General features: G+C 36.3%; 1 protein-coding gene across 1 annotated transcript in view; it reads left to right on the top strand.

Moving 5' to 3' along the window:
• Positions 1 to 16,473, top strand: part of DNAAF5 (dynein axonemal assembly factor 5) — a 31,473-nt gene extending 15,000 nt beyond the window's left edge. Inside the window, exons 8-13 of the mRNA XM_030001628.2 lie at positions 2,982 to 3,150; positions 5,738 to 5,885; positions 11,282 to 11,432; positions 12,786 to 12,942; positions 14,748 to 14,939; positions 15,447 to 16,473. Of these exons, the coding sequence (XP_029857488.1) occupies positions 2,982 to 3,150; positions 5,738 to 5,885; positions 11,282 to 11,432; positions 12,786 to 12,942; positions 14,748 to 14,939; positions 15,447 to 15,586 (957 nt within the window). The 3' untranslated portion in view covers positions 15,587 to 16,473. The remainder of the gene's footprint in view (positions 1 to 2,981; positions 3,151 to 5,737; positions 5,886 to 11,281; positions 11,433 to 12,785; positions 12,943 to 14,747; positions 14,940 to 15,446) is intronic.
• The last annotated feature ends 218 nt before the right edge of the window (positions 16,474 to 16,691 follow it).

Here is a 16,691-nt window from a genome sequence, read left to right as displayed (position 1 = left end):
CCCTTTCTTCCCTAGCTAAATATCAAATAAATCAGCAAGCTGTCCTTGTGTAGTACAATTGTGACCTGTCCAAGTTGTCTTTTTTCAAACGTGCACATTAAATGCAATGGCTATTCTACTTCCTTTTCACTTGCTCCCAGGCATGGTATTCCAAAGGCCTGCGTAGCATCAGCATTTATGGCCCCATAGCTGACAGGCTGCCTCCAAGAAGGCAGAAACTTAGAAAACTGTTCTGAAAGAAGTAAAATAGAACAAAGCTTGAAACAAGTACTGAAAAGACTTTGCAGGTCAAAGAGATACAGCATGACGATGCCACAAGGGTGGGATTTGGGGGTGTGTCTGTGTTGTTTTTGTTTTTTAACTAACAATCTGTCCAAGTAAGCCTTGGACAGATGGATCTGGTATGTTTTGCGGTATCTTGTCCGTTTAGCCCTACAGTGGTCTATAAAGCAATGTCCCTTTAAAACCTTACAAATTCATACTACTACAAATAAAGCAGTTTCGTGGAGATAAATCCTGATTTTCATATATGGAGAAGTTAATCTCCCAAGATTATTAAAGGTTTAAGATGTTCCTGCAGTTGCAGATGATTTTTACAGTTGACAGTACTTTGGATGAGAATCCTTTTTCTCATTAGCCTTTCTTTCAGCTAGACAGATAGAAAATCTGGCAATGAGGTTACATAATTGCAGTATTTCAAATTTGTCACAAAATTTTTTTTTTTTTTTTCCCCTAGTTACTGACTATTCTAAAACCTCAAAGTGAGCTGTAGAACTTGCAGGAGGCAAGAAGTCCTTGTTAAGATAGCTTAAGGCCATATAGAACAAATGTATTACAGCTAGCTTTACAAGTATAAATTTGTTGTTCAGAAAAGAAGTCTGTATTCAGGATCAAAAGATTTTGAGTATAAACATAAATTATTCCAAAATTTGCATTATAGAACTTCAATTCAGGCTTTACTATAAGGGGACAGAAGATCACAGCGATAGCAGAGACCACAACTGTTGTGACCTGATTGTGAACACTCAGTCTTGCTTGATTTTTGGCCCCTTTGCTTTGTGTTCATCCGTGTTTCTTGTTGCTTAGGGCTAAGGAAAAAAATCAAGACCACCAACTGAGTACTTCGGTATCGTGATGAGGAGTATGTTTACAACCCCAGATAGACTGAAGCCGTATCAGTTGTTAGAGTCTGTTAAGCATGTATTGAGCTTGTCAGTGATTTAACTGGTGACCTAAAGATAAGATTTTGTTTCATTACCAGTAGCCTGTGCTATCTTGGCTCTTCTTTCAGCATGAAGATGATGTATCATTAAACTTGTTAGCTTTCAAATATAGGAAGGAAAATCACCTTTGCTGTTTTGTTTATTTTTTAACTGAGATACACTTCTTAATGAGAAGATATGCATTAGTCTATTGGCATATTTGATTTTTTTTTTTTAATTGTACTCTTGAAACTACTTGAAGAGTTTATTTTAAATCACCTGTGAACAATGTATTCTTTTGTATCTCTCAGTGGAAAAAAAAAAATCTCGCAGATTGTGGTGGGATTAATAATGGGGAACAGTTTCTGTCTTGACACATTCTGTCATGTAAAATATTCCAATTAATTTACAGATAAATTAATATTTTACATGTAAGTTATTCTGAGTTGTTCTGGCTGGCTGGCAGAATGCTTCCAGAAAGGAGAAATCTATTGTGCTTGAGGCAGGCAAACCTTCTTTGAGTAACCTTTGTCCTTAGCAAATCCTGATTATTTTTGTTTTGGTTTGGTTTGGTTTGGTTTAAATTTCTGGCTCCCCCTTCCCCCCCCCCTAGATAGAAATCTCATTTATTTTCTCCACATCTGGTACTTCCATAATAACATCTTTGTCTGGCAAGTGATTAGTCTGTAAAATTCTAAAGGTCCTAGACATGTTTCAGCTAACTTGTGCGGTGAAGTTCAGCTTAAAAATACTAAGAATATGACTACAATTTGTAGTTCTGCTGAACCAGTTAGAGTCAAATGATGTCACTCACAGTGCTGCACTACATCTTGCCCTGGTAGAACTGGCCATGCTGACAACATATGGTATTTCTCAGTGGGGTTTCTAACAGCATCTTACTCCCCATTCTTGATTCACTGTCCACTGAAATCACCAAGACTATAGATGCTGCTTCCAGCATGCTTTTATCTGTTCCTTAGAGAAGTTTTGTACCTCTGGTAGGAGTCTTCAGGAACTGTAAAAGCAAATTTTTCTTTGCTTTGAAATACATCTGCTGCAAGTGATTAAGCAACTCTGTATATAGTTTCCTTGCCAAGCATCATCATGCCTGGAATTCATTTAGCAGTTCTTTTTACATGTTTTATTTGTACGTGTTTTATGTGCCTGTCTCATGGAATAGTCTAAATGTAAATAATGAAGAAGGTATTTCAAATGTAACAGTGAATCTTGGTACTTCTAAGCAACAGAAGTTGAGAATTTCAAAATGAACCTGCCCAGCTACTGTAAAGAGAAAGCATCTTGCATAATTAAAATGGGGGGGTTGGGGGGTGGAAATACCATGTCTTCTCTGAGCTGCTTTTTGGAATCTGCCATAGCCTGCTAGATGGGGACTGTGAGAAAATCCATCTATGTTAATGTTTTAAAGCATTCTTAAATTAAGGAGAAAAATCACTACATCTTTGAAACTAGTAAGAGCTTTTTTATGGTTAGGTTTTGGGTAGGTTTTCACATGGATTAGAGATTCTTTCATTTTGCTGTTACGTTGCTGTGTTCCTTATGATTTCATTTTGAAATTGGGACAAACATTTCACTTTAAATAAAAGTTAATGGATGTAGTATAGGCAGACATTAAATATCAATCTTAATTGTCCAAGTAGAAACTATGGAAATCTTCTTGTGTCCCTTCTGTTCTTATAGTATAATTATGAGTTTTAAAAGTTTTTTCTTTTTTTAACATTGTTTCAGTTAAGATAAAGTATCCTGTCTCTGTTTTAACAGGTAGAGGAAACAATGTCTTCATTAGCTGAAGTGCAGCGGTTGGATAGTTTTCTTTATCTCTACAAACAGCATATAATTCAGCTTATGGAATGGGTTTCAGTATCATGTGATGATTGGACATGCTATTCTCCAGAAATATTACAGTTGGATGTCATCGCAACTCATTCAGGTACAACTTATTTAGTAGTTTTTAAAAAAAAAATAATCTCCACAGCCTGCAGACACATTGTGTTTTATAAGGAATAGTGTAATATTCAGAAACTTCACAAGAATATGATGGAAAGCAAAACCGAAAATGTTGAAGCTGCTCAAATTCCAAAAGACTTCTCGGCTGCAAGGAGCATACTAAAAGCACTTATGTAAAAGTACACTTTCAGGTAAATGAAATAGGTAAGGATTATGGGGAGATGAACTGATAGAGCTTATGTGTCCAGAAAATTTATCTTTTTTTTCCATCTATTCACTAGTTTTATAAAAGATACTATCTTTCTATACAAGCATTTCCTCACTTATGTTCTTCAACACATTGATGTGTATAGGTTAGTGAAACACTTTGGCATACTTAGGCATTTTGCCTAACTTCAGATCTGCACAGTGAACGTTCATTCCTCTGACACAGCTGTCCAGATTGCATCTACAGCCAAGGGATGCAGTGACAGCCAGTTCTTTTCACCTAGACACCCATTCTAAGGTGATTAAAATGGAAAGCCCTGGTTATTTGTTTTTTTCCTTTCTGTTAGTTAAAAGGGGGATGTACGCAGATACTTCAGCTACAGGTGAAGTATTATTACTGCTACTGCAGATAGTTAAATGTGGACAGGTTTTAAGGGACTGTATCTTCTGCATTTAATCTTTGAATCTCAAAAAAAGCCTCAAGAAACCTATATGAAGCACCCACTTGCTGGTTTGTGCAGCAACCACCATAAGTACTTTTTCTTTTTTTCATCTGTGGAAAGAACAAAATGTCTTCAGTGCGAGAAGAGAGGGCAACTTTTCTGTATATTTGTGCTCCCCTTTCCATGACTGAGGGACTTCCAGACAGTTGTTTCTGTTTTCCTTAATGCTAAATAAATCATAAAATGTCTGGGCAAACATTTTGGCTTGCACCCAACATTGGTAATATGCTATTGTCTGTGTTTTCTGTCTGACACAGCAGCTCCTAGAGCTATTTTTTTTCCCTTTCTTTTCATTCCCACACATAATGTTTTTAATCAAATGAATCAGGTTTACTAATTTCAAATTTCTCAGTTTTTACTGTTTTTCAGGAACGTATGCTTAAGCTGAAATTAGCAATGTGGTTAATTTTGTTTATTTTCCATCTGTTGAATTTGCTGTTATCAGTTTGATATAATGGTAGTATCTTTTCAATGTCTCAGAACTCACATGAAGCAATGTATTTTGAATAAATGCTGTGAAAATAGAGACCTATTTGTTGGCACAGAAATTTAGCAAACTGCGGTTCAACACCCTGTATTTCTTCAGTCTAGACAGTGAAGATTTGGGAGGGGTGTATTATTATTTTAAACATTAAATTTCCAGATATTATTAAATGCTATTGAATTTGTTTTGGAATCTTGAATACTTCAATCTGTCCATTCCATGTGTGAGGAATATTCTTGTCATCAGAAATACCAGTGTTGTGTCTCCTTCTGGGAGGACTTTCTGAGTGACTGGAGTTGAACAGAATGTGTTTCACAACGATGCAAAGCTGAAGAAGTTCCTAGAGGAAAGTGGTTTATTGCAAACATAGAGCGGAAAGAGCATTCTGTGGCAAGAAGCTTGCAGAATAAAGCATGTGTATAGCCTATATGTATTCTTCCTTCTTAAAACCATGCAGATGTTAATCATTAATAAGGAGAAAGGCACAAACTTCTTCTGTTTTGGGAAAATAATTTCTTCAAATGTTGGGATAACAGCTCAGGGGGGGTTCTTTATTGTTTAGTGGTGAAAACAGAATTCATCATAGGATGTGAAAATGTTAACAAACTAGAGAATGAATTTGGAAAACATTTTTATTTCAAATAGCTTCTGAAATTCATCGTATTTTAGATTCTCTTGTAAAATGCAGATAAGCTCTATTTAAACATGGAGAAAGAATGCTGCTGCAATAATTCTATTATCCAAGTTTTGAGGCTGACCCTTTCAAACGTGCCCTTTCCTGTGCTTCTGGGAGTCATGAACATCTTTCCTTGAATGCTGCACATGGAAAAACTTGAAAGAAGAAAAAAGCATAGTTAATGCTGCTGTTTGGAGTGGTGTCATGGTCATACCAGATTCAGTATAATTTTTCATTAAGTTCAATAAAACCAAAACTTTGTGCATAGCCTCAAGCTTTCAGAGCTACATCGTGAACAGCATTAATCCCCTGCCCCGCTCAAATGCATTAGTCCCCCCAAAATGTCATCTTGTACCGTTAGTCCCAGCAACTAGCGGATGTCATTGGTACGTCCATGCTACATAATGCAGTGTAGTACAGTAATACCAAGCTGGCTAAATGAGATGTAAACTGATCTTCAGGAAGCACCATGCTGCCGTGGCTAAGACCGGGTACCTGAGCCCATGGAGAGTTAGCTTGGGTATTTGTACACCACCTAATACAATGTAACGTGGATACATCAACAGCTGCCATGCAAGAGTGGAGAGTTAAGTACTGTTTTAATACCAGGCATATTACAAATTCTAATACACTCACATATTAAACATCTAAATAGAACTTATTAGGACTCTGAAATAAGTCTTACATGTTTATTTTCTAGGTCCTGTCATAGGTGAAGCTCTAAATAACTTTATTCTCATTCTTACGACGTGTCTTCAGCCAAACAAAGATCCCCAGATGCGGTTAAAACTTTTCACTGTTTTATCACAGTTGCTCCAGAAAGCAAGTGAAACTGTCAATTCTCAGGGGTAAGTAGAGTTCTAATTTCACACAGCTGTTTGAACACTACCATGGCATTAAAAAGTAATGACCATGGTAGTTATTTAACCCCTATAATTGTGTCCATGTTAGCATGTCTGGCAGAAGAAAGACTTTCCCACCATCTTCTACAGCATATTTTTCTTGCTGTATTTTTTAACAATGCTTAGAAGGGCGGAGTGCAATAATTTAAAAAAAAAAAAAAAAAATGGAAGTTTGGACTTCCTCCACTGTAGTCTTCCTACCTCTGCCACTGTGGAGAATTAAAATGGATGTCATGCAGATCTGGATAGTTTTCAAAAAATAAAGAGCTATAGTTGAAAAGAATACATGTTTGAAAGCTAAAATGGGGATTCTTAAGAAAGAAATGGGGGGGGTTACTTGTGTTTTGTTTTTTTTCTTTTCCTCCCAGCCAACTCCTAAATTCTTAAACTTTGCCTGTAGTCATTGTAAGGAAACAATAAAACACCCCCCAAAATGAGCATTTAAAAATGCCCATGATATAGCATGGTGTTTAAAAAGCATTAAACTAAATGTTTGATAAGGAATTATTATTACTCTCAGTGACTGAAGATGGAAGTCTCCTGTTGCTTGGCTCTATTTACGCATTACAAGTACAATCTAACTATAATTTATGGTGTTCATAAAACCCCTCCATTTATAACAATGCCAACACTGAGGCTCTTTTGTCATTATTAATTTAGCCTTACTAGTAGTGCAAACACTTCTGCAAAGTTGTCCTGAATACATAAACCATATCTGCTCTGCTTTTCCCAGTGCCTGCTGCATGTAGTATGTAAATGTATTCTGATGCATATTTTTTTCATTTTTAACTCTTAAAAAAAAAAAAAACCAACAAAAAACAATCACAGGAAGCATTCTTCCTAAAAGTAGTTTGATAGCAATGGTCATTTATACTTAAAAGTTTTTTTCATTATTCTGATGAGCAAACTGACACTCAGTGGGCATTCTGGTATGCTGAACATTCATTCAGGTTCCATGCGGCCATGTTAGTATGAATGTAGATGTATTGTTACCATTTTTAGATATATTTAGTATATGCATGGCCTGCATTCTATAATGGTGGAACCCAGGTGTTCCCATTCAGTGCGGTGTTCCAGGTAAGCTGAAGAATGTGCTAATGCATCCCCAAATAGATTTTGAGCTAGTGTGCTTAAAATGGAATATAATGAAGCTGTCCTTTTTTAACTGAAAGCTTTTGTGCCAAGCGTGGTGTTATCTGTTTCCATATTTTCAGGATCCAATGTTAAAATCCCCATTCATATGAAAATTCTTCCTGTAGTCAGTGGATTACTTGTTTAAATAATCACGTAACTGAGTGCTAGTTACAAGATCAATCTAGATATGCAAGAATCTTCCTGAAAGAAAAGCACTTTGAAAACTATTTTAAGTGTTCCAGGATCTGACTATTTGTTGTAAGCTAATCTGTTGTATCTCAGATCTGTATCATCTAACTGAGAATGCAAAGATGGTGGAGCCAAGAAATGTCATCTCATGTGTTCTGTGATGCCCTGAACGCAACATCAGTGCTTATTAAGTGTGTAATAATGTATTTCAGTCTAAAAATGGGATAATGCCACTCTCTCCTGTCTATTTATTTTTTATGGCCTAATTTTACTGTCCTTTATTTACTGCAGAATACATTATTAGCTCCTGTGCACTGACCATACAATCACATTTATTATTTTCTGCATTTGTTTTGAAAACATTAAATATGTTTATTCTTTCAAAGTATTTAATCAAATTCAGACCTGGTCAACAAGTTAGTGTCACTGGCATTTCTTCTCTGTACGTTTTCAGTTATCTGATCTCCTGCTCTTCCTCCTCAGAAATAGCATTACAGATTACAGCAGAATAGAATTTGAAGAACTGAGTTAAATTCTCTGTTCTGCCTCTCATTGTGACCTACAGAAAATCATTTAGGCTGCATCTAAGCAGTATGACAGGTACCTTACATGGCATGCTACAGAGTCCTGACCTGCAATGTTCGTGACTAGGGTGGCTAGGAGGTAGGAAGGACTTCTCTGTTAACGTATAGCCGTACTTGCTCTTTGTTTCTCACCTGTAGAATGTACAGTAGGATTGGTAGCACTTCTCTATCTGAAAGTCTCTGAAGTGCTCAGGTAAGTATATTAAGTTAGGTCATGTAGGTGTGGCTGGTAGAGAGAGGTGATCAGTGTGGGACCATATGGAGAATATCATCGGAGAGAAAACTTTTGTTTTGGCAGTAGTCAAAGTAAATAGGATGTATAACAAAATCTTTCATCTGCAACCCAGTCATTTGTATAAATAATCGAGCCAAAGAGGGGGAAAAAGAAAATCAACCCAAGGAGCTGCCAGCTTCACTAAGATTCCCAGGAAAGGGAAATTATCAGTGTGGAAAAAACAGAATACATTTCAAAGTATTACTCTCAGCGAATATAGCCACATATCACACCAGCTCTCCACAGATAGCAGTGATGGAAATTGTTTCGCTTAGGGCAGTTTGAGTGACTGTCCTTTTGTCAAGACTAGGTACATCCAATGACGCTAATAGACCTGTTTGTATGAAGAACGACTCCTGGCTAAGGATGGCCCAGTCTAACTCATAATGAGGCTCTCTGTCCTCTGAGAACAAGAGCAATGCAATGAATTTTACCAGTAGGTTTATCTTCAGAGACTAAAAAGCAGTAGAGGGAGTTATATGACCCTTTAAAGTCTTGATCCTACTTACCATTGTCACAGCAAATGCTTTCACGTAGGAAGTAACGTGGAAAGTTTCTGTGTTTGAAGAGTTGTTGCAAAACATTTTTGGAGGTTTTGATTTGTAAAAGCAAATCCGATTTTGTTTCGAAATACCTGGATTTAGGATGTTCAGTTTGGAAAGAACAAAAATGTACACACAAAAAACCCAAAACACAACAGTCCACAAACATATAAAGCCAAGTGCAGCAGTGCCATAAAAGCAGAACAGGAGCCAATCCAGAACAAAAATGTATAAAAAATAATCAACATGGAATGAAAGTTTAAGTATATAAGTCCATATAGCAATTTTAATGTAAACCCAAGCTCTGCTTTTTATATCTGCATAAGAGCTAGGTATTACTGTATGCACAGATCATGTTTTAGTTATTTCATACCCTGTTGAGAATAAAGTCTCAACCCTGTAAATACAAATAGCACAGACAGGGTACGTTCTCTCATGGAAATGACTCACTTTTAGAATTAAGTTACATAGATTTACAACAGTAACATCTGAAAATGGAATGAGGGAGAATTTAATTGCAGCAGCAGCAGCAAAAAATACATCTTAATGGTAATGAGAGATAGTGTAGTGAAGTAGTAAGTAGTTCTGGTTACACAATCCCATTCACTGCTGGCAGTAATTTGTTTAGCTCCTTAAAAACATTCTAACAGTTTAGATAGGAAGTCTTTCAGTTATTATGCTAAACACAGTTGTGTGGTCATCTAATCTTGTTTGAGTCTGACATGATTAAGTCAGATAATTGCCAGATATTGCTTTACTGATTCTATTTCAAGGCACTGGAACAAACATTCTCACAAATAGCATAGCATTACAGTTAACATAATGGTGATGAAATTTACCTTTATGTTTTGACAGATTGGTTTTTCTCTGCAGTTTAACAGAAGGCTTTATTAAAAACTGATCAGATAGCACAGTAGCACAGATAGCACAAAGCTTTTTTTAGCTTTGGAGCTAAAAGGAAATTTGGGATCATGGTAATCATTAGTTATTTTTTTTTTCAGGCAACTTTTTGACTAGAAAACTATTAATTCTCAAAAATGTGTTTAAAATAATAAATCTAAAGGTTTTTGACAAATTTAGATGGGTCTAATCGGACATCAGATTTCATGTTATTACTGAATCTGAAGTGCCATCTGCTGGGCAGGAAGCAAGAATGGATCTCTGACTTTCTCAGGCAGGGAGTGCTCCCTTAGCCAAGGGGCTAAGCAGCAGCCAGATGTATCTATTTTCATCTTGTTGAAGACAGAGATTTTCAGTTTGGTGTGTGTGCAATAGATAATTAAGGCCTGGCAGGCTAGGGAGTCATACTTCAGTCAGATTACACCTAGGTGACATGGTCTAACCGCGGTGGGTAAAGGGTAGTTACTGGAAAGAAGTGGATACAATTACGTTCCTTATTACACTGATACAATAGTATTATGGAATTTTTTTATTGCTGGATGATTTTGGTTTGCTGTTGTGGGGATTTTTTTTTAAAGTACTTAGTGATAATTGTTTGTTGTTAACACTACCCATTATGTTCCTCCTGTGGCTTGGCACATCTCTGTAGGAGCCACTTAGTCATTCTGGAAACGTAGGACTCAGAAAAGTCAGCAACAGCTTCTTCCCTTTCTGCCAAGCACCAGGGTGGTGATGTGCTGTTTTGCACTCAGGTGGCCACAGTCCAGGTCTGCGGGAAGTTTGAATATAGTGGGACACGAGTCAAGGCAGATTTAGCCTGTTATTTATCAATCTGTTTTGCATGCTGCCAGCTGCTTGTTAAGGCCAAAGAGGCACAGTGAATAACCTGAGCCTTAGTTATCTAGTCACAGCCAGGCACACATCTCTTTGATGCAGCGTCTTTTTTAACTTTTGTGTAAGATCTGTATCTTTTTCTCTTTATTTAAAATGGTTTGACCTGGAATTAAAAGGGTGTGAGGAAATACTGCCTCTTGCAGCCACTTTTAGGATTATAACAGCCCATTCAATAGAGGAGGAGGAGGAAGAAGCACCAGCACCATTACATATCACAGATTTGTGTGTTTGTAATGAAAACAAACTAGTATTGGGACTGGCACCATCAGAAAATCCTACAGACCTCTCATCCTTGAGGGAAACAAGTTTCTGAGCCAAGGGAAAGCTGAAGTATTCTGTGTAGACTCCCTGCAGTATCAGTAGTTCAGGTCTCATCAATAGCATTCATACTTTTCACATTATAAATACTTTTCACTGGACAGTCTCAAAGGGCCTTACAAATATTAATGAATCCTCACAGCATTCATATGGGGTGTTATCTCCACTTCACAGACGGAGAAAATGAGACAGAGAGAAGGTAAGTAGTTTACCAAGATAACACAGTGAGTCATGGGCATCGTCTGAAGTGGGAGAAAGTCTAGCCTCCCCTTTCCATGAATGTTAGGTATTTGTTTAAATATTATCTAGAAAAATTAAGTTATGAAAAGCTTATCACATACATTATAATCACATTGACTTATAAGATTTTATTTATTTTTTTACAGAGTCTTTTTTTTTTCCTTTTCTGCCTATGTTTCTGTGACAGAAAATTCTCTTTTACATCCTGTCAGTCTCTTTATCACTTTCTCATGAACCTTTATTTTGCTTTCTTATTTTTGGCTTCAGGCTGTTCCCTAGTTACCTTGAGACTGTGATAAAAGACATACTGGCTCCTAATCTGCAGTGGCATGCTGGAAGAACAGCAGCTGCCATCCGCACTACAGCTGTATCATGCCTTTGGGCTCTTATTCACTGTGAAATGCTTTCACCAAAAGAGGTAAATTCTCTCTTTCTCATCAAATGTACTTTGAAATCTTAGGCAGGAAGACAAAATAAATGCAAGGGGAAAAGAAGAATAAATCTTTATTGTAAGTAATATTTTCAAATGGACATAGAGTTTTCACAATAAAATTAGATAACCGTAATTGAGTATTAACAACTGAAACGATCAATAGTGGAGGGATGATGATATTCTGATAAGAGACCTAAGGCCAGCAATCTGGTGAGCTGTAGAACTCACCATTGTCAAATTTTGTAGATCTTTGTTCTAGCATAACGTCAGTTCTGTAGCACAAAATACTAGCCACCGTTAGCACACAACGTGGGTACCTGACATTATTGGACCCCTAGCCAGCGCCTGTGAAGCAGCACGGGAACTAGCCAGGACATGCTTTTGTGTAATGTGGCAAAGACAAGTTGACTGGCTGCCTTGGAGCCCACAGGTCCATTTAGGAAAAAAAAATCTAAAAGATTCCTGGAAAGGGCAGGAGGACTTGGGATGGAACTTGAAGGGTATCTGTAGAAACTGAAGTAGAGAGCTAACAAGGAGTACCCTTAAAGAAATGTACCCACCATAGTGATTAAGGATTAATTGAATCTGGCGGGGCTTTTTGAAGCTTCTTTGCTAGCAAAAATAGCATTTGGAAATGATGCACTGGAAATAATGTTAAATATAAGGGCATTTTTAAAAAATAAATGGAATTAAAATGTTATTAAATGTTCATAGTCTTTATTGTCTTTAGAACAGATCTTAATTGAACAAAGTGCTTAAACACACGTAACTGGTTGAGTTCACATATACAAAAACATTTATATCAGAGACTACTATTCTAGTTAAACATTTTTTTTAATCAGTGCCTTAATGCCTTTTTTGCATTAATGTATATGAAATGTAGATATTAAAGTCAAATTACAAAACTCACTAAAACATTGTATTACAACAGTCTTTACCCAAAAGCTTCCTTTTAGAATAAGAGCACCATCTACTGGTGCTTACACATAATCCTCATCTCCAAATTATTTAAAGTCTTGCCAGCAATTTTTTAAAAATAAAAAGACAAGTAAGTTTAAAGCTTTTACGAGTTACATAAAGCTCATCTGCATATATACTGAGCATTCATGAACTGGATGATCGACTGGTGGATTTTCATTTCCCAAGCTTGCTTAGAGGCAAAAATAGAGTTCTGTAACTTCCAAGATTTCAGGTTAACTTTTATAGTTAACTTTTTCTTTTTAAATTAAGCAAGCCAGTATCGGTCAGACCTAATGGTAACTGATGTAACCAATAAGCATATTGTTTTAGAGTGACTGAAAAGTTGCTGCTGTTCTATGCTTTTCCTGTTAATTGTAGATCTTAAAAGTCAAAGATGGGCTAATGCCCCAGATTATTGCTGCCATGGATGAAGACTCTAAAATTACTCGACTGATGGCTTGTCGTATTGTTGGTGTTTTTCTAAAAGCCTGTGGGAGGCAGTTTGATGAAGATCAATTTACCAACACTTACACGGGTAAGTGTCAAAGTTTTAATTTTTAATTTTTTTTTTTTTAATCAAGATCTCCATGTTGAAGAATCACAGTTGCTTTTTTACCTGAAGTATCATAGTTAGCTTAGCTTTTAAGGATAAGGATACATGCTCAAGCAGTAGGCAGATTCACTGTATAGCTTTGGGATTCAATGTGCAGGTTGTCCACCTCACCTGCAGATTCACTGCAGCTGGTAGCAGTGAAAGCACTAATACGGGCTAGGGAATGACAAAAACTGCTCTGTGTCACTATGGCATCTGGCTTTAATCCTATGTAAAGAGCAAAAAGCCTTTAAACAGTTTGAGATACAAATAGGGGCAGATTTTCTGTAGGCTCGTTTTCTCAGCCATCCTTATTTCACTCCCATACATGTATTCCAATGCTATTTCTGTGTTCTCTTATCCGGTATTTTAACTATTTGGGTAGTTCTCCCCCAGAGTAATTTTATAGATATTAAGGAAATGGAAAAAGTAAAGTGCTGCACAAAATCATACCATTAGCAGCATTTTTGTGTATGAGAGGCAATTTAATGTCTTAATCCTGCAGAGACTAAGCCATGGTCTTAAACTAGTAAGTGAGACTGCTTAAAGTATATAAAGTACACATACACATTTCAGAAAATCAAGGTGTTAACACTTGAGTAGGTGTTGTTGAATGTGACTCCAGCAGCACTTGTCTCTTGCAAGACCTTGCAGTAGTAGCTTTTTAACTGCAGAATTTCATTTCATTGAGGTATTGTATTGCAGACAAGTTAATGTCCTTTGGAAATGCCCTCGCTCCCAGTCGAGCAGAACTGAGCAGTATTCCCAACATTATTATGCATTAGACCACTAGGTGGAACTTCACTCAATATTACAGTCTTTGCAAGGCTTGCCAGTATTTCATCTGCATTGCTTCCTAGTTTAGACTATATGAAATAATGTTCTAACTATAGTGAAAGCAGAACAGTAATGCATTATATAAATGGTAGTCACATTGTTCTCCTCACTGTGTTTCAGAGTGCCAAGAGCAAACCATTTCATTGTACCATAAATAGAGATGAATAGGTAGTGGGCTGGGTTTTTTTCTTAAAAAAAAAAAAAAAGGGGGGGGGGGGGAGAAGAAAACCTTAATATAGAGTACTGTAATGTCAAATAGAGCTATTATCTGTAATGCTTCTTAGGATGATGTTTAAATGCTAAACAATGAATCAGGAGAAGTACAGTCTATGCTATGTAACAGGATTTATGTTCTCGGAGATATATACAAATAAATTGGACTTTCCCAAACTCAGCGTCTTAATGACTGATACTTTTTCTTACATGGCACAGTAGAAATCTAACAACAAACATTTTTATTTTGGAGAAATACCCAATCTGACAATTGTCAAAGTTTATCTTTGCATCTTGCATATTCAAATAGTCTGCAACACAGTCATTCACTGAAACACTAATATTTGATAGAAATACTGTGCTTTATAGAGCATAGAAATACTTGAACTCTACTTCTGTAATGCATTAATAGACATTCATAGTACCTTGTTAGAAAGAGTGCTAGAGAATGTTCAACTAATCTACATAATTTTGTACATTTCTTTTAATGTGTTTGACAACATAACAACCCAATAACAGTGCAATGCCTGCTTTTAGGAGCAATGTACTACATGTATTCACATGTATGTTCAAAAGACAGAAATATGTCATAAATGCAACAATAATTTCAGTGATGACAAAATACATTTGTTTTTTCAAATGCAAAGATAACTTTGCTGTTCACGGTGCTGTTTGGTTATGCCTGTGCTCCTTTTCAGAAGTTTTAAAGCGTCTGGATGATGCTTCATGTGATGTACGACTGGCAGCTGCTCACACCTTAACTAATTGGTTTAAATGCTTAAAGGACAGTGATGTGAAATCCGCAATGGAAAGTCATATTGAGTTTCTGTATCAAGAACTATTGATACATCTCGATGACCCGGATCAAAATATCCAAAATGCAGTCCTAGGTAAGACTTTCAGTTGTCTATTTTTAACAGTGCTTTTTAAATCGTGTTTTCAAGTGTTATATGAAAGCAGCTAACTAGAGGCTAATCCTAACAGGCTGGAAGCTTTCCTTTGGGTTTCAGTGAGTATGAGCTCAGACCTTTTACCTGTATGCAGAATGTAATGTTCTATCTAGCATTCACCAGAGGGGGAATATCAGTGCATCTGGTATATCAGAAGGCTTTGTAGATGGTAAACAGGATATGGAGCGTAGACACTGACCATTGCAGGATGTGACCATATCCTAGCTTGCTTGATGGATTCTTTGGAAGTTATTAGTGTATTGGTCTGTGTTCAAGCACATAAATGTCAAAATACAGACCTCGGCAAATGAGGGAGGAATCAGGTTGTCGTGACTGCACAACTTGTAGAAGAACGACTTCCAGGTTAGGTTTTGGCTACTTTGAGGGAACTTGAATAGAGAAACACAGAGTGGCTAATGAATTATAAAACTTATTTTTGTTTTACAGAAGTTTTAAAAGAAGGAAGTGTTTTATATCCAGAACTGCTCGTGAGAGAAATTGAAGGGGTTGTACATAAGCATCAAACACCAGTCTATTGTAATCAACTACTACATCACATTCAGTCAGCCAAAGAATCAGCTTTATGAATCAATGCTGAAATTCTTTTTAGTGAACTGTATGTGAAATCTGTATGATCTGGATTACTTTTGTATTTTCATTTGCTTAAGAAAGGCTGAGCAATAAATAGATTGTTTTTTCTTTGTAAGTTCACTATTAGCTCATTTAAAAGTCAAATTGGCACAATTCTCTGTTCTTTGCCATTTGAACAGTTCTTTGTATTTGCTAGCAATAAAACAATGTTTTAATTCACTTTGCATTGGAAGTTTTTCAGATACAAGGTTTAAAGGAGGAATGTTTTCCAGGAATTTGACACTATTTATAATTGAGAAAGATAATTTATTTAACAAAGTGATAGTCTAATGTCAAAGTTATTAATGTAATTCAGTGAAGACTGTCTTTCAAGGAGCATTTCAAAGTCTGTATAATATTCAGACTTTGCAGAGTTGGGTCTGTGAGGATCAGTTTTATCAGGAAAAAAACCAGCCAAATTTCTCTTGCATAATGCAGCAAAATTTTGATAATGTTTTGAGTACTCATGTTGGTATAATAGGGACATCTTCTGAGCAGGTGTCACTAAAGGAATAGTTTTTATTGTCATTGTATTATATTTCATGACTGAGAATAAAGCTAGCCTTTTTTAAATTAAGGTTTATACATGAGAGGAAATGTGCTGTTTTGGCATTTAGATAAACAGTATTTATATTTTTGTATTAAATATTTCGCATCTGCAGTTTTTATGTTTATACCATTGTGCCTTGGAAAGCGAGCAACTCTTGTTTGCGTATTACTTTGAAATGAAATTCTGCAAGATTAGGTTAAAGCTTGATTTATTTTTTTTAGAAGACCCATGTAGTGTATAAGTTTTAGTGTTGTCTTATATTCTCAGCTATGTAATAAAGTAAGTGAGCTCCTCGATTCTTGTCTATGTCATTGTGGGGTAGTGTGCTATTTATTGCACACACAAATCATGGAAAATCAGGATCCTGATTTTTTTTTTTTTTTCCAATTATCTGTATTGACAAAAAGTGCTCTTTGGCTTCTAACTCCCAAGTGCCTCAGCTTTGTATCAAATCTAAAAACAAGCTCAGTGGGGTTTGGTAATACTCCTTATGCTGTAGGAAGTCCTCATGT

This window comes from Aquila chrysaetos, chromosome 25 (genome assembly GCF_900496995.4).
Source record: "Aquila chrysaetos chrysaetos chromosome 25, bAquChr1.4, whole genome shotgun sequence".
NCBI lineage: Eukaryota > Metazoa > Chordata > Aves > Accipitriformes > Accipitridae > Aquila > Aquila chrysaetos.
The sequence above is the reverse complement of the archived record's forward strand: the minus strand, read 5'-3'. Positions and strand labels throughout refer to the sequence as shown.